Source organism: Rattus norvegicus, chromosome 1, assembly GCF_021556685.1.
Source record: "Rattus norvegicus strain SHRSP/BbbUtx chromosome 1, alternate assembly SHRSP_T2T, whole genome shotgun sequence".
NCBI classification, from domain to species: Eukaryota; Metazoa; Chordata; class Mammalia; order Rodentia; family Muridae; genus Rattus; species Rattus norvegicus.
Window position 1 is genome coordinate 213,488,118 of NC_141534.1, and position 18,189 is coordinate 213,506,306.

The 18,189-nt window shown below is 49.7% G+C and overlaps 1 protein-coding gene across 3 annotated transcripts in view; it reads left to right on the top strand.

The window, feature by feature from the left end:
* Positions 1-15,738, top strand: part of Cpt1a (carnitine palmitoyltransferase 1A) — a 61,460-nt gene extending 45,722 nt beyond the window's left edge. For all 3 annotated transcript variants that reach the window (XM_087640255.1, XM_087640222.1, NM_031559.2), the window contains 9 exons: positions 645-833; positions 1,413-1,518; positions 5,125-5,241; positions 6,803-6,967; positions 8,815-8,949; positions 10,594-10,746; positions 12,132-12,245; positions 12,435-12,527; positions 13,694-15,738. In XM_087640255.1, the coding sequence (XP_087496381.1) occupies positions 645-833; positions 1,413-1,518; positions 5,125-5,241; positions 6,803-6,967; positions 8,815-8,949; positions 10,594-10,746; positions 12,132-12,245; positions 12,435-12,527; positions 13,694-13,780 (1,159 nt within the window). In that variant the 3' untranslated portion in view covers positions 13,781-15,738. The remainder of the gene's footprint in view (positions 1-644; positions 834-1,412; positions 1,519-5,124; positions 5,242-6,802; positions 6,968-8,814; positions 8,950-10,593; positions 10,747-12,131; positions 12,246-12,434; positions 12,528-13,693) is intronic.
* The last annotated feature ends 2,451 nt before the right edge of the window (positions 15,739-18,189 follow it).

Here is an 18,189-nt window from a genome sequence, read left to right on the forward strand (position 1 = left end):
AAACCAATTTCAGCAGCGTGGTGGGCACAGGGAGGTCATTGTGGGAGTATCATGTGATCAGTCCAGGTCTGGGATCAGGGGCCAGATCGTGTCACTCCTTCCCTGCCCCAGAGTAGTTGTGGCTTGATTTCTGTGCCTCAGGTTTCCTCATCTGACAGATGGGTCTGTGGTGCTGAAGACATCAGTGGACTCAGGTCAGGGCCTGGCTCCAAGGCAGCATTTGTCGTGGCTTCTGCTAGGGGAAGTCTGGGGCAGGGACAGGCTGGATTTCATTCTGAACAGAGTATGTGTGTGTGTGTGTGTGTGTGTGTGTGTGTGTGTGTGTGTGTGTGTGTGTGTTAGTGAAAAAGGGCAGGGAGTGTGTGTGTCTGTGTGTCTGTGTGAATGTGTTGTTCCTCAGGCACTAGCTGTCCACACTGATTTTGGAGACAGGGTTCCTCAGTAGCTTAGGTGTTTAGGTGACCCGGCTGGCTAACAAGCCTTGAGGATCCTGATTCTGTCTCATACCACCATACCTGGTTCCTTTACGTGGGCGGTAGGGGTAAAATCCAGGTTCTCGTGCTGACAAGCAAGCACTGTTGCCTACTGAGCCATTTGCCCGCCCCGGGGCAACTGATCTTAGATGTGTTTGCTCCTTGCCACAGAGTGCCCTGGGCAAAGTGTCGGCAGACCTATTTTGCACGAGGGAAAAATAAGCAGTCCCTGGATGCGGTGGAAAAGGCAGCGTTCTTCGTGACGTTGGACGAATCGGAGCAGGGATACAGAGAGGAGGATCCTGAGGCATCCATCGACAGCTACGCCAAATCCCTGCTGCATGGAAGATGCTTTGACAGGTAAGCCCCTTTTTTAATCTCCAGGGTTGATAGGGAGATGTTCCTGGTGTCCTTGGGAGCAGCCTCCTCAAATCTGACCCCACCTTCTAAGAAGAAATGACCATCCAAATGTAACATTCTGCTTTCTTCCCCCCACCACAAACTCAACAGGCACAGCCGAGGCCAGGTAGTTTTGAGATCCGTTCCTTTGCTCACCCCACCACCCTTCTTAACTGTGGGCTACCTGGCTCCCAGCAGAGGGTGGCACACAGGGCAGAGTGGGTTCAGTCCTGGGAGTGAGGAGGTGCTTCCGAGGCCCGGCTGGAGAGGGCATGGGACCGGTCTCTGTGTTACAGTAGTCTGCACTCCTCTGGTCCCAGGGCTTACACACATGCTGTATTGTATCTCTGATACAAAAGATATGAATGACTCTGTGTCCTCTGCGTCCCTTTTAATCACCTTCTTGGGGTGTAGAAACCTGGAGAACTGTCAGGGTTGGGGAGAAGCGATCAGTCCTTGCAGAAAGAAACACACATGTAGCTTTTGGGGTTCCATGTCGATGTAACCCCAGAAGCCCATGATCATGTTGTCTCCCTGTAGGTGGTTTGACAAGTCCATCACCTTTGTTGTCTTCAAAAACAGCAAGATAGGCATAAATGCAGAGCACTCCTGGGCGGACGCGCCCGTCGTGGGCCATTTGTGGGAGGTGAGCCACACCATTGTTGCCTGTGTGAATGGGAAGGTGCTTTGGGAAACCCAACCCAGGCCCACAGTGAACTCCGCAGTGTTTGTCTAATCCTCTGTATCAGTTAATCTCTCTCCACAACCAAATACCTAGGAGAAGGGAGGAGAGATCTCTTTCAGCTTAAGCTTTGAGAGGGCATGGCCTGCAGTGGCAGTGGAGTGTGGGGGCTGCTTGCTTACTATTCAGTGCATCAAGGGTGCAGAGACCAGACAGGAAGCAGGGCCCTGGCTGTAAACCTCAAGGCCTGCTCCCAGTAACTCACTCCTCCAAGAGTCCATAACATCCAAGATAGCACCACCAGGGGCTGGAGAGATGGGTCAGTGGTTAAGAGCACTGACTGCTCTCCAGAGGTCCTGGGTTCAATTCCCAGCAACTACACGGTGGCTCACAACCATCTGTAAGCCCTCTTCTGGTTGTCTGAAGACAGTGACAGTGTACTCATATAACATGAATAAATAAATCTTACAAAACATAGCACTACTATACTTGAGGACCAAATGTTAAAACATGCACGCAGTAACCTGGGCAGGCAGTGGTGCCTCACACCTTTCATCCCAGCACTCAGGAGGCAGAGGCAGGAGGATCTCTGTGAGTCCAAGGCCAGCCTGGTTTACAGAGTGAGTTTCAGGACAGCCAGGACAGCATAGAGACTATCTGTCTCGAAAACCAAAAATAAGTGAACAAAAGAGCTGGTAAGAGGCTGCTCACTTTAAAGCACAGCACCAAGGCTTTCGTTGGTGTTGGTGCCACACGGGAAGTTACAGACATCTGAGTCTTGGTTTCTTGTAACTTAGGTTCCTTGAGTACTGGCATATGTGGTGTCTGTTTATGCAACTGAAGTCACATAGTAGCTCACAGCTCACACAGCTTTGTTAGTTCCGAAATGATTAGCTTCCTGCCAGATTTCCTGGTGTTCCCACTCACCCTAGTTTGAGGGCAAACAGAAAAGAACATACTAAACTCTAAATGTGTGCGTTTGAGTGTGAGGTGCCCGGAACCGAACCCAGGGCCTCACACATGCCAGACAGGTGCTCCACACCAAGGCTGTACTGCTCTCACTAAATTAAACATGCTAGACTCGAACTCACTCTGTTGCCCAGAATGGCCTCAGACCTGGAATCCTCCTGCCTCAATGTCTTGAGTATCAGAGATTATAGATACGTACCACCAGGCCTGGCTTAAAATTTGGGCTTACAAAATGGTAGTGTCTTGGAGCCAGAGAGATGCTAATGGGGTAAAGTACTTATTGTGAAAGTCCCATGATCTGAGTTCCACCTTGTCACCCACGTAAAGGCAGAGGGGCAACACCCCATGCGTGCATCCACACACATAACAGTTAAATCAAAAAATTTAAGGCAACATATCTTACTGAAAATATTTCAGTCACTAAAATGACCAGTTACTTAAAGACCACCAGATCTCTGTCTCCCATTCTCCTAACCCAGCTTTCAAAATCACAGGGTTGGGTGCGGTGACACATGACTGTCACACTAGTGCCTGGGAAGCTGAGGCAAGAGGATCAGGAACTTGAGGCCAGCTTGGACTGTAAAACAAAACCCTTTTAAAACAGAGAGAGACAAAGAGAAAGAAAGGGAGAGCATGGAGTGCAAATCCGGCGTCTTTGTGGACTTCTCAGTCAAATAGCTATATTTCAGAAATCTGAAATTTGTTAAATACTGCCGTAACTCTCAACAAAGTTTAAATTTTGGAAGATTTTGGATTTCAGGCTAGGATGCTCTTTCCCTCTCTTCCTTCCTCTCTCCAGGGTCTCACTGTTTAGCCCAAGCCAAACTCCAGTTCATGGCAATGCTCCTGCCTCGGCCTCCAGAGTGCGGCTGGTTTTGGGTTTGCTCTGCCATCCCAGCCAAGACTTTGCACTTGGTTTCTCCTTGCAGTGCTGTGCCAGCGATGTCAGCGATTTCTTTTCCTGTGGTGCAGAATCAACTGCAGAGTGCGGATTGTGTCTTCTTGCTTGTGCATGAGCTCTGCCCTCTTTCTGGAGGGGAGATATTTTCTTTAGGTCTCAGCCGACTCTGCTCCCTCCCCTACTTCTCCAAAGCATACCCCCTCCCATGAGGTTAGCAGCACCTTGGCTCACCTCTCAACCCTCGGGTGCTCTGACCTCTGCTTGGGGTCTTGGCAAAGTCCCTGCTGCTGCTGCTGCTGCTGCTGCTTCTGCTGCTGCTGCTTCTGTAACCACGGAAGTCTTCCTACACGAGAAAGCCTGGAGAGGAAGAACCAGGCAGTCTGGGTCTAAGGCACCACTGTGCTCCATTGAGACACTGATTCCAAAGGGCAAAGCGCAAGGGCTTATGTCCCTATCAGGCCCTGAACTGATGGGCAGCAGTGTAGACTTTCATCCCAGATGCACAGATCCCTCACCTCCATTAGCCGCCAGACCCTGATGCTCACACACACATCTCTGGGAAGCTCTGCAAAGCCCAACAGTATAGGCTCTTGATTAACATCCCAGGGACTTTTCAGATAGCACATGCACAGTTGCTGTTGGGTAATGAGGATCTCTGGGACCCGGGCAACTTGCAGCACACACAGCACAGTTCTCAAGGGCAGACATAAGAGGACTCATAGTGGTGGCACATGCCTATAATTCCAGCACTCAAGAGGCTGAGACAGGAGGATTACTGAGAAGCTTGAGGACAATCAGGGTCATATAACAAAAAAAAACAAAAGGTTGAAAAGAGAGATAAAGAAGAAAGAGAAATCAACAAGGTATCCACAAAGTCTGCCTGACATTAAGGTTTATTGTGTTTATACACGTGCACATGCATGCAGTATATGCAGCAACCAAAAGGGGGCAGTAGATCCCTTGGAGCTGGAGTTACAGCTGGGACCCACCCCTCAGCCCCCCAAAACTTCTGCTATAGCAGCAGGCACGTTGAATAGCTGAGTTGGCTCTCCAGCCTCAGGCTAATATTTTAAAGTAGCTAATCAAGATAAGGCCAAGGAGACTTAGCCTTAGGCCAAGGCCACAAGTAGAATCAGTTTTCATTTCCTGTCCGCCTGATGGGATAAGGAGTGGAGCCCAGCTGCCCAAGAGAGTGCCGGGGACCTGGCTCTCATCTTGGAGGCACAGCACCAGCCACAGTGGGGAACCTGGTGGGGGCAGACACAGCTTGTAGCATCCTGCATGCTGATGATGCAGTGTCCTGAGAACTGTGGATGCTCCATCAGTCCTACTCAAGGCTCCCTTGATCATCTTCTCTAGACAGCTTAGTCTGCTAGAGCAGCTCTGGCTCAGGGAAACACCTATGCCTCTGTCTTATTACAAAGGACACAGAAAGGAGCAGAGGTTCAGAGCCACACTTTTATTCTCCCTAGGCCTGGTTTCTAGAAACCACCTATCAGTTAGCTCTCTGGGATCTTCCTACTCTCTGCCTTCTGGTGTGGCGGTGTGTGTGTGGGGGGGGGGCACTGGGGAAGGTGCGTGGTGTGTGGAGACCCTGCCCTTACTCCCAGCGTTGGTCCCAGGAGTGTTCTGTGCTGAACGTGGCAGGAGACACTGTACTTGCTCACGGTTTCTATTCAGTCCCTGCTTCTTTTTCTCAGTATGTCATGGCCACCGACGTCTTCCAGCTGGGTTACTCAGAGGATGGACACTGTAAAGGAGACACCAACCCCAACATCCCTAAGCCCACAAGGCTACAATGGGACATTCCAGGAGAGGTGAGTCTGGTGATCCAGAGACCAACACTTGCTTGGGTGACGAGCTTGTTCCTGAGCTGTCGATAGGCAAGCTCTCTACCAAACAGACAGGAAGTTGTTTGCCCAGAGTTAGGGAAGGGGTCTGGCTGCCAAGAGAAATGGGGCTTCAATTCACAGCTCTCTGTTGAGATTTCAGCTGAAAAGTAGTTGGGCTTCTGTAAATTCCCTACAAGTAAGGATAAAAACTTAAATTACTGTCAGGCAATGGTAGTGCACTCCTATAATCCCAACTCAGGAGGCAGAAGCAGGCAGATTTCTGAGTTCGAGGCCAGCCTGGTCTACAAAGCTAGTTCCACAAGAATGATGGCTACACAGAAAAACCTTGTTTTTGAGATTTTGGGGCTGTGTAAAAATGGCCCATTTCTGTCATCCCAACCCCTGTGGCTGAGGCAGGAGAACTGCTGTGATGTGACCTTGTATCAAAAACCAACAACAGAATATTCTGAGATGTAGTCCACTCAAGTAGGAGCCCTGGGGAAAAGAGGAAGGGGAACCATTACTCCAGCCTATCGATCCTAGTGGGAGTTTCTGGGGCCTGAGAAGTACTTTTTGTGTGGTAAAGTCCAGAGCACTGTGCAGTGCATGGAGAAATAGTTCCTCCATGGAGATCCTGACCTTGGGGCGGGTCTGACGGGGCCTCCATGGCTCACTGGCTCTTTGATGCACCTGTGACAGAGCCCCTCAGGGTTCATGGCAGAATTTCAGGAAGATGCAGGTATTTCCCGGGTACCACACAGCCTGCCCGCTCAGCATCCCCATCCCAGCAGTCTATCTGTCAGGCCTCCTGGCACATCCCGGGTTCACACGGGGTTACCTGGATGGGATCGGTTGTGTAGTGTCACATGACTACTGTCACTGATCTAGACAGCAGTGTCATTGCCATGAACGCCCGTGGCCTCCGCCTGCTCATCCAGCTCCCTCCTGACCCCTGGCAACCACTGACCCCTACGTTTAAACCCTTTAAAACATATTTTATTTATGCTTCGAGACTTTAACACATGTAAACAATGTTTTGATTTTATCCTCCTCCCTCCAACTCCCTTAGGGCCCTCCCTGATGTATGTCCCTCCCATCTTCATGATGTTTGTTTGTTTGTTTGTTTGTTTGTTTGTTTCAAGACAGGGTTTCTCTGTGTAGCCTCAGCTGTCCTGGAACTTGCTCTGTAGACCAGACTGATCTCGAACTCACAGAGAATCCACCTGCCTCAGCATGGACGATGGCTTTCCCATGGCCCCATAGATTGAGTAGTACTTTCTGGTACCCTCCCATCACCCACATACTTTAGCATCTTCCAAGGTGACAAAGCCACTTATGGTTGGGGCTTAGAGCACGTGCAGGCCATATGTCTATGACATTTGTCACCCAAGGGTTCCACACTGCTCCTGGGGTGAGTTAGGGGGACTGTGCTGTGGCCTTCCAGGTGTCTTTGCGGACTGTGAAGTGCACACTTCCAGACTTGGTTCTGTCCTGCTCCCTTCTGCTGTGCTTCCCCACTAAGCAGAGCTGTCTTCTTCCCCTGCAGTGCCAGGAGGTCATAGATGCATCCCTGAGCAGCGCCAGTCTTTTGGCAAATGATGTGGACCTGCATTCCTTCCCATTTGACTCTTTCGGCAAAGGCTTGATCAAGAAGTGCCGGACGAGTCCCGATGCCTTCATCCAGCTGGCGCTGCAGCTCGCACATTACAAGGTAAGAGGGAGTCTGGGCTCACCATGGGCACTTCGAAGCCCCACACAGGGGCAGTATAAAGCCCAGCATGGAGGGCAGCTGACACCAAACACCAGCCCTGTGGGTCCCTGAGGTACCCAACGTGTGAAATGTCACACTTCAGAGCAGATCACCCTTGGTTTTGGGACATCCCTCTCAGGCAGTAGCTTCTATCACAGACGAGAGTGTTTGGGACATAAGCAGATGAACAGTTAAACAGTGTAATCGGGGCTGGAGAGATGGCTTGATGGTAAAGACCACTTGCTGCTTCTGCAGAGGACCCTAGTCAGTTCTCAGCACCCTCACGTGATGACTCATAGCCACCAGTAACTGCAGTTCCAGGGGATCTGATGTCACTCTTCTAGCTTCTGTGAACTCCTACATTCACATAGTTACAAATATGCACAGAGGCAAACACGCACACAAAATTTAAAAATGTAAATCTTGTAAAACAACCCTATAATAAGCCCTTAGGACAAATTGCTTAGTGTGTCTGACCTTTGACATCCCTTTCTTTAAAGCAGAAGCTGTCAGCTCCTTGTTGCTCTAGACTGAATCAGATTTCTGTATCCACCCAGGACTGTGTGCATTTCAATCTTCTTTCTCTGAGCACTGCTAAAGGTGGCAGAAGCAGTGTGTGACTGTGTGAGGATATAGAAGGGACTTTGGTTCTTGGGAGGGGACAGTCTACCCCAGACAGAGGCATTCAGTTGCTGACAATGCAGAAGTCATTGTGGCACCAGATCTAGATGTACAGTGCAGTGGGAGGGGGACACCGGCTCCCCTGGGCTGTTAGTACCCCTCCCACTGTCCTCTGTGACATCCCAGGGGGTCAGCTTCAGGTGCCACCTTATGTGTCCACCCTTGCCTCCCCATAAGCTCTCCCGGCTCCACCCTACCCCAACCCTGTTACTCTTCTTGTCCTCTCTGGCACAGCTCCCAAAGCCTCTGTAATCGCTCCTCACCTCAGCTTCCTCTCCTCCCTAGTCATGCCCTCCTGACCACTCCCCTGCTGTTCCCTTGTCCCAGCCCTAACCACACTCCAGCCAGCAGCCCCTAACTTATCTCTCCCCGAAGCTCATCATTGGCTTCTATTCTGCTTCCAGAAAGGCAGCCCTATCTGCAGACCCCTTTGCTTCAAGCTCAGGAGCACCTTGGCTTCCACCTGTGGTACCTCCCATCCTGCCTTCCGCAGGTGGCCCTTCAGCCAATAGGCTTTCCCCTTGGGGACTTTTGTCTGCATCTGCCAGCTTCCCCCCTCCCCCCCTCTGTCTCCTCCATAAGCCATACTGACTCAACTCCCCCTCATTCCCCAAACCTGCCCTCCTGCCCTGTCCCTCCCATGTCTCAGCGACCTTCTCATGGCCATGACCTTGCTGTATGCCTTGTCCTTCCTCCTAAGTAAATTCACATCAGCTGGAGGGCTTTCTGGGAGACAGTATGAATTGTGTCTTGGACCAGTAACCATGCAAAGAGACTCCAGGGTGCTAGAGAGATGACTTAGCAGTTGAGAGCACTGTCTGCACTTCCAGAGGTCCCGGGTTCAATTTGAGTGGCAGCTCACAACCATTTGTAACTCCAGACTTCAGGGATCCAGTGCCCTCTTCTGGCCTCTGGACACCAGGCTTGTCCTTGTTGGGCAGATGTACGTGCAGGCAACACACACACACACACACACACACACACACACACACACACACACACACACACACACACTGAGTAGGGGAGGAAGACTGCTGCCTCCTCTCAGATCCATTCCAGGTCACTTCTCCCTCAGACTTAGGCCACTCCCACCTGTTAGTCCTAAACTAGTTTTCCTTCCTTCCCAGGACATGGGCAAGTTCTGCCTCACATATGAGGCCTCCATGACCCGGCTCTTCCGAGAAGGGAGGACAGAGACTGTACGCTCCTGCACTATGGAGTCCTGCAACTTTGTGCAGGCCATGATGGACCCCAAGTCAACGGTAAGACCGGGGTGGCAGAACACAGCATGGTGCATGCTTTCCTGGAAGACTTGAGAACAGTGGTTCTCAACCTGTGGGTCGTGACCCCACTGGGGTCACATATCAGTATCCTGCAATCAGATATTTACATTGTGATTCATAAAGTAGCAAGATTACAGTTATGAGGTAGCAATGAAATAATTTTATTAGTTATGAGGAACTGTAAAGGGAGACAGCAGGAGGAAGGTTGAGAGCCACTGCCCTAGAAGCTGACCATGAAGCCCTCTAGCCCCTCCAGCCCCTTCCTCCCTCTACCCCTCCTCTCATATCCTCCCCCTGCTCTTCTACCCCCACCCTACCTATGGATCCCCTTCCCCCAGCTCCTTATGCCCGCCCTTTTGCGAAGGAACAGAAAGCATTTAAGAGGTTCTGTGGGGACACATACAAAGGGAGTATTGTTCCCTGAGCTTTGGGAATGAGATTATATGCATTGAGAACCTTCACATGCGACTGGACATGGCACAGGGACACCCATCACTGTGGTGTATGGACTGTGGCCCTGGGGTCTGCAGAGCCTGGTGTACCAGTCTACCAGACTACTGCAGAGTACTACAGAGACTACTGCAGAGTACTACAGAGACTACTGCAGAGTACTACAGAGACTACTGCAGAGTACTACAGAGACTACTGCAGAGTACTACAGAGTACTCTGCCTCTTAGGAGCCCTGCAGTGGCCTGTGAAACTCAACTCAGATGAATCCAATGCCTTGCTGGTCCTAGCTGGCACATGGCCACAATCCGCTGTGCCCAGGTCCCCAAGTGAGACAGGTGCTTACCACCAGCAGATGACAGGCTGCATTTTTTTTTACTCTAGAAAAATGGCAAGCGGTTACACCTGTCACTAGAACTTTGAGGAGGCTCCTAGGAAGTTGGGTCTGTCACAGGAGGGCCAGTGCCTTGACATACCTCCATGTAAAGGGCACACTTCTCAGATGGTGTTGTAATGTCCCAAAGATCCCAAAGCAGCCTGTGTGTGTCTGTGTTTGTGGTATGAACATGTGTGTATGTGTATGATATGTCCATGTATATATGAGTGTGGTAGAGGCCAGAAGTGTTGTCTTCTTCCACTGTTCTCCACCTCGTCTTCTGAGACGAGGGCTCTCACTGAATCTAGAGCTTGCACCTAGGCCAGACGGGCTGCTCCTTAAGCCCTGAGGACCCTGATGCTTTTGTGCAGCAAACACATCTTCGATCCCCTGAAACCTCCCACTTGGGTTATATTGAAGCCCTCACAGAACCATTTTAGCAGAGTAGCCAAGGAGGGTTAGTGTTCATCCCTGCAACAAAATAAACTTAGGGTCAGAGCTAGGACAGAGCTCCAGGTTTGACAAGGACTCTTAAGTTTGAGTGGTCCACATTTGGCTATCTTACTGTGTACACAGCAGACACCCCCACACTGGGTGCCTCTCCATTAAGCTGCCCACCCCAGCAGCCCTTCTGAGGCAAGAATCTGGAAAGAGCTAATGGGCTGGTGAGGCTCTGTCAAAATATCTTGGTCACAGCACCTTGGCACATCCCACAGCCTTTTGCAGACCACTGAAGAGAAAGTGGCCCAGCACACAACCTGAACCGTGCAAAGCATGTCCTTCTCCTGTTGACCCTTAGGCAGAGCAGAGGCTCAAGCTGTTCAAGATAGCTTGTGAGAAGCACCAGCACCTGTACCGCCTCGCCATGACGGGCGCCGGCATCGACCGCCATCTCTTCTGCCTCTATGTGGTGTCCAAGTATCTTGCAGTCGACTCACCTTTCCTGAAGGAGGTAGGTGCTAGGACTGCTTGTGTTCAGCTTTTCTGTGTTGTTGAGACAAGATCTTACTCTGCAACCTAGACTAGCCTTAAATAGCAATCCTCCTGCTTCAGCCTCCTGAATTCTGGACCTACAGGCATGTATCAGCGTACCGTCTCTTAACAGTGGCTGCATATGAGCTTGAAAATGCCTCGAGAATCCAGAGTGGGTTTATAGAGGCTATCCTAGACCCCACACCACACACCGTCCTCTACCTTCCCTGTGAGAAGCAGTTTGGTCAAGGGGAGGAGCTCACACACTTAAACCTTAGTGCAGCCCTCAGGGCCTTGAAGAAATAGTCTTTGGCCACGCAGGTCTTTCCTTGCCTCCATTAGGGGGTCCTCAGGCAAAGAGGAGAGTGGTCTATATTGGTTTCTGCTGCTGTATAAAACACTCCAACCACTTGCCTCTTGAGCAGGAAAAGGATTATTTGACTGAAACTTCCAGGTCACAGTTCATCACTGTGGAGGTCAGGGCAGGAACTTAAGCAGGAACAGAGTCAGAAACCATAGAGGAAGGCTTCTCGAGGACTTGTGCATTTGGTTAACATTCTTTAAAAAAATATTTTTACATGTGTGTTTTGCCTTCACGTATAGGTATGTGTATTGTGTGTGTGCAGTGCCTAAGGGGATGTCTAGGGACTGGAGTTATACTTCTACCATGTGGGTGCTAATAATCAAACCTGGTCCTCTGCAAGAGCAACAAGTGCTCTTACCCACTGAGCCATCTCTCTAGCCTTCTCCACCTGGATGGACACCCGTCCAGGGACTGGAACCACCTACACTGAGCTGAACCTTCTGCATCAAGACGATTCTGTCTTGATGGGGGTTTCTATTGCTGCGACCTGGGGGGCAGGAAGCGTTTATTCAGCTCCCGTGTTCATATCATAGTCCTTACTGGAGGAAGTCAGGATAGGAACTCACACAGAGCTGGATCTGGGAAACGGGACCTGATGCAGAGGCCACGGAGGAGCGCTGCTTACTGACTTGCTTCCCCCGGCTTGCTCAGCCTTTCTTATAGAACTCAGGACCACCAGCCCAGGGATGGTCCCATCAAAATGGGCTGGGCCTCCCCACATTGATCGATAATTGAGAAAACGCCTTACATTTGGATCTCACAGAGGCATTTCCTCAACTGAGGCTGCTTCCTCTGTGATGACTCTAGCTTGTGTCAAGTTGACACATAAAACCAGCCAGTGCAATGTCCACAAACCAGTGTGATACCTGATCAGTTCCTCAGTTGAGGACGTCTTATGGTTTCCCCCCAGGTGATTGTCAACTGTGTCAGGTTGACAGGTGGTGCTCACTAGGAGAAGCAGGTGGGAAAGTGTCATTTGGACATTTTTTGCTTTGTCACAGGTATTGTCTGAGCCATGGAGGTTGTCTACGAGCCAGACTCCTCAGCAGCAGGTGGAGCTCTTTGACTTTGAGAAAAACCCTGACTATGTGTCCTGTGGAGGGGGCTTTGGGCCGGTAAGTGTAGCCAGGCCACCCACTAACTTCAAGCCTATCCCATTGTCCTCAGGCTGGCCTCAAACCTCCTCACTGTACAGGCTGGTCATCACCATCCTCCTGCTTCAGCCTCTTCAGCACCCAGACAGGAAGTCCCTGTCCATGTGATCTCATTTCCTAGTGATACAATTGCCCTCTCTCTCTCTGCAGGTTGCCGATGACGGCTATGGTGTCTCCTACATTATAGTGGGAGAGAATTTTATCCACTTCCATATTTCTTCCAAGTTCTCTAGCCCTGAGACAGTGAGTATATTGGGCACTATTTTTTCTAGACATAGAATAATTTTCTTTTTGGAGGGAGCCCATCTTTCAGGTGTCAGCCTTTAGCTTAACTTCACATAGATGGATTTCGCTCATTTGAAAGGCATATGTTTATTCCATTCACTCACCTTTGGTGGAAGCAGTGGTCTTAAACCTTGATGTGTCTGTGTGTGTTTCTGACATTCTCTCTGTTCTAAGCAACTCTGTGAGCAAGTTCTAGCCTTACTTTGGAGCTGTCTGAGGAACCTCCTTAGAACCTCTTTGATGGTGGCCTCCTCAGTATCATCCCAGCCCATGCTACAAATACTTCCAGGCTGCCAACCCTGCCCACAGATCCTGAGTCCTTGAGTGTGATTCAGGAAGACAGGCCTGAGGTGCACACCTCTAATCCTAGCATTACTTAGGAAACTGAGGCAGGAACTGAGAGTTCAGGGACAGCCTGGGGTATAGAACAGAGTGACAGGAGGCCTCAGATCTGACCCATCCATGCACATAGCAAGTCACCTATGGCTACCCCCTCTGAATGCTCAGGGTGCGTTTATCCCCCCCTTCAAGAATCCCCTCAGAGTTAGAGAGTGGGAAGACAGGAGGCTGATCTACCCTAGGGACAGATGATAATGGACAGGTTCCAAATGTGACACTTTCCGCATGCCAATGCCTTTTCCTTCTCTGTCTCTCTTGTTTCTTTGTGTATGTGTTTGTGTGTGTGTGCCTGCATACGTGTACACTCTCTCGTACACAGTGTGAGGGGGGTGGGAGGGAGCACTGAATATCGCTTTCCACCAATCTCTTTCTTCCCTGGAGACAAGCTCTCTCTGAGCCTGGAATTCACTGTTTGGGCCTTGGCTGTTTGATTAGCAGGCTTCCAGACTCTCACTGCCCCCATCCCCAGCACTGGGTTCCAGGTGGGGAAGGAAGGCCATGTTTGCTTTCCACATGGGTGCTGGGGGGTTCAAACTCAGGCTTGCACAAGCATTTTGTCCACTGAGCCAGCTCTATCTCCCCAGCTCCTTTCATTTGCCTCTTGAAGACAGAGTCTTGCTCTCTAGCCCAGGCTGGGTTTGAACTTGCTACACTTGATGCTCCTGCCTCGCTTTGCATGCTGGGTTTGCCTAGCTGCTAATGTGATGTCGGCTTCTTTCCCTCAGGACTCACACCGCTTTGGGAAGCACTTGAGACAAGCCATGATGGACATTATCACCTTGTTTGGCCTCACCATCAATTCTAAAAAGTAAACCCCTGAGCCACACGGAAGGAAAACGGACCCTCGTGATACAAACCAAATGAATAGATGTTGCTCCTGACCATAGGACAGGCAGAAAATTGCTCTTATAAAACTCAGTTTTCCTTCCAGAAGGTTTACCGTCAGTCTCCCTAGAACAACAGTAGGCTTCACGTGTGAATTGTGACCCTACTACATCCAGAGATGCCTTGGCTCCAGGAATATTGGGCACAGTCCCCTGATGTCTTTTGAATCGGCTCCTACTGGATAAAGGGATTTAAATGCTGGTGAATTCCTGGATTCTGGGGGTTGTTTCTTCACATGTGTTGGAGGTGACAGACTTCCTCAGTGGTGACCCTGTGAATACTTGGGCGTCTGACTCCACCCAGGCAGTGTGAGCATCACCTTGTGGAAAGAGAAAGTGTCTTCAGAGCCAGCAGAGGCAACAGCTGTAGCTAACACATCTGTAACACACTAATGGAATGGTTAGGCCTGGGGATTAAGGTTCTGCTATGAGTGACAGCCACTGTCCCTTTGGAAGTTCACATTTCCAGGAAGCAGAGTACCACCTCCCCAGTGCCACCTTCCTCACACATCTTCAAAACCCAGTGCCTTAAAGAAGGGGCCCATTGGCAAGCGGGACCATAGAGAAGACTTAGCATCTGTGAAGCCTTTGGGTGGATATGTGAGGATGCTGCTTCCCCTTACTGGTTCCTGCATAAAGATGTCCCTAAGTAAGCACTTCCCCCACCCCTAGAAAATGAGGTCCTTGGTGAAGGCAGGGATGCTGGAGTCTCATTGCCTGCCAGTTCCATTAAGCCACAAAATAGCAGACATGTGTCCACAGAGGGAGGGGCTTGGTAGTCAAAGGCTGCATAGCTGGACAACAGCGGGAGAGTGTGGCTTGCTGTATTTGACAGCTGTTGGCAAGAGGAGTGAGACCCTGGTCACCAAGTCAGACATACTGACACAGGCAGCCAAAGCCTCACGGAGCCAGGAGATATAGATAGATACTGGCTTGTATTCTGGCAGATACACCCCTGGGCTTATCTTCTAATCCCACCCAGTCAGATTCCAACCAGAGTCAAATTCCATAGAAGGCTAGGTCATTTTGGCGACAGACTCAGGGATCTCAAGTAATGGGTGCTTTTACCCACATGCCATCCCTCAGTGGGAGTGCCTTTCTTGAAAGCATCCAATGGGCTAAAGCAGCTCTACCAAGTCTGTTTGGTATTTAATGTAAACATAGCATAATGGAGTGGTCTCTCCTACCTGTCACCATCCTGTCCTGACAAGCTTAGCTCTCCGAGGTTTACATCATGTATTTATTTTCCAGTGCCCCTTTGGCCTTGTTTGATTCCTGCCCCTGTGCCAGAAGTGGCCCAGAAGTGAGGGGTGGGGTGACCAGCAGTGCAGAGAGGTGCTGGCTGAACAGTTCATGTGTGTCTTATGGGTATACATGTATAAATTTTGTAATGTAAAAAAAAAAATCATACCTAAAAGGGCCAAAGTTTTTTTTTTTTTTTTACTAAAACCAAGAAAACAAAAGACAACATAAAGACATAAGCAGAAACAAACTGTTGTAAGTCAGAGCGGCCTGACTCTCGCTGCTGTGACCACTCACCAACCTGTGTTACTCAGAGTAGCCCGGCTAGTGCCCGAGTGGGACATTCCTCTCTCAGGTTTCCAGTGTCCTTGCTGCTCCTGAGCAGTTACCAATGCAATTTCGCATTCCTTACAAGGCAGAAGAGTGGGCTCTCACTGTATGTGTTCAAAGGAGGAGGTAAGACTATTGTGTATTTAATTTAATGTGGAACAAAATATAGTCTTACCGCAGCCAAGGTTCAAATTTGGTGTTCTAATCTGTCCATTGCATGTAAATACCATATGCTGTTTGGATATAAATCTTAGAAGTGCATGTGTGAGCGAATGTAGCTGGCCATTAATAAAACATTAATACTGTCTACTACAGCATCTGTCCCTGTCTCCTTTGTCATACCAATTGGGGTTATAAAACAAGTACAGGCTCTGAGCCTGCAGCGTGGGGACACCACTGCTCATGTTCTTGACTGAGGAGTAGCAATGCAGTAGAGTTGTCCACTGCCACATTTACCCTCCATTCCTCTGCAGGTGCCCAGAATAGAGGTGCTTTAGTGCATGTTAAGTAAGTGATAACATTTCCTTCTTAGGAATGTGTAGTATGTGCCTTTGAGCATATGCACATAGGTGTACAGCTGTGCAGGTACATGCAGAGGCCAGAGGAGTCCTCTGTCACTCTTCACCCCTTTCTTTGAGACAGGGTCTGTATCTGAACCTGGGGCTATGCCAGCAGCCAGCAGTCCTGACTGCCCCACTTCAGTGAAGGGTTCCAGGCATGTATGTAAGGACACCTAGCATTTTCAGGGATGCTGGTGTCTGAACTCTGGTCCTTGTGTTGCCTACATCTTAACTGCTGAGCCATCTCTCCAGATCAGCGCTGAGTTTCTTCATCAGGCTCTTCTGAGCATCTGCTCTAGGCACTGAGAATAAAGACCTGACTCCCTCCCTACCTTTACTGCTAGTGTTAGGTCCAGTTCCAAGACAGCCAACTGAAGGATCTGAAGTATTGCAACCTGAGTAAGGGCTGGGCGTGATGGAATGGACCTTGAATCCCAGTATGAGGGAGGTGAAGGTAGGAAGACCATGCATACAAGGTCAACCTAGGCTAATAGTGAGTTCCAGGCTAGCCTGATCTATATAGTGAAACCCTGTCTTATAAAATGAAACATGAAACTGGACATGGATCAGCAATTAAGGACACTTGCTGTTCTTGCAGAGGACCTGGGGTCAATGCCCAGCACTCGTATGGTAACTTACAGTTCAGAGCATCTGACCCCCTCTTCTGACCTCCAACACAGGCATGCCCATGGTGTTCATACAGACAAAACACCCATTCACATAAAATTAAATCTTAACATTTTTTTAAATAAACAAGAGGCAGATGTGGGAAGTGGAAGCTGGCACAAGGAAGTACCCAACTGGGCATGGGTTAGAGCTGAGACCAACAAGAATAACAAGACAGAGCTAGCTTTGGCCAACCTACTAGAGACAGCAGCAGTCATGGGGTAATGAGGCTTCATTCTGACCAGCCTGGCGACACGCCAGTGTCTGTGTTTATCTGGTGGGTAGGTGTTGAAGACTCCTTCCCATGCCTTCCCAGCAGTTTTGGCTTAATGCACTGATTCCCAGGCCTGCCCCTTAATGCAGTGTGCTTATTCCAGCCGTGGAACATGTACACAGACAACAGGAGTGTTGGAGCTGGCAGGGCAATCTGGTGCATGAGAGGATGTCAGCCTCATCTTCCATTGAAACCTTTGGTGGGAGACTCTCGTAGCGTGTAACTGAGTGGGGGCTCTCCTCCTTTTAACTGGAGGAAGCCACCAGAGCATTGTGTAGAATCCCTTCCAAAGATATGGGAATAGTGAGGTGTAAAGAAATTCTCACTGCCAACCTGGGGATGTGGATCAGCCTAGAGAGTGCTTGCCTCACATGCAAGAAGCCCTGGGTTTAATTCCCATACTAAATAGCCTGATTATAGTGGTGTACGCCTATAATCCTAGCACTCAGCAGGTGGAAGCAGGAAAATGAGAACTTCAAGATTGCCCTTGATTACATAGTAAGGTCAAGGAAGCTTGGGCCACATGAGACCTTACCTTAAAAGATATAAATAAATAAGTTGGAAGCCAGCCTGGACTAAATAGTGATCACCAGGCCAACTAGAGCCATGTGACAAGACCCTGTCTCAAACTAACAAAAGCCTTAAATGGCTGATGAGATAGACAGCTCTGTGGGTAAAGGTGCTTGCTGCCAACCTGCCAACCTGAGTTTGATCCCGAAACCCACACAGTGGACTCAACTCTCCACTCTGGTAAGTTTTGCTTTCCTTCGGACTAAGGCCGTGGTGTGTCCACACATGTACATACACATAGCAATAAGCGTAAGTAAACAAAAACAAACCCTGCAAGCAAAACCTGATGGCACAGGTTTGATTGCAACTACTGGGGAGACTGAGACAAGGTAGCAAGTTCAAAGGCAGAGTGCTTGCCCAGCATGTAGGAGGCCCTCGATTCAATCTCCAGTACTGTATAAGTAATAATAAACAGGCAGGAAGATGGCTCAGAGGTTAATAGCACTTACTGTTTTTGCTGAGGACCTAAACTTACTTCCCAGCACCGGTTAACTCGGTTTTGCCACGCTCCCGAGAGGTTAGACTGGGACCCATCTCTGACTGGCCAGGGCAGGGCCTGGACAGGGGTGGGCGGAGCCTCAGCTTGTTTTTGGGTTTTTTTGGTTTTTTTTTTTGTTTGTTTGTTTGTTTTTTTGTTTTTTCCGGAGCTGGGGACCGAGCCCATGGCCTTGTGCTTCCTAGGCAAGCGCTCTACC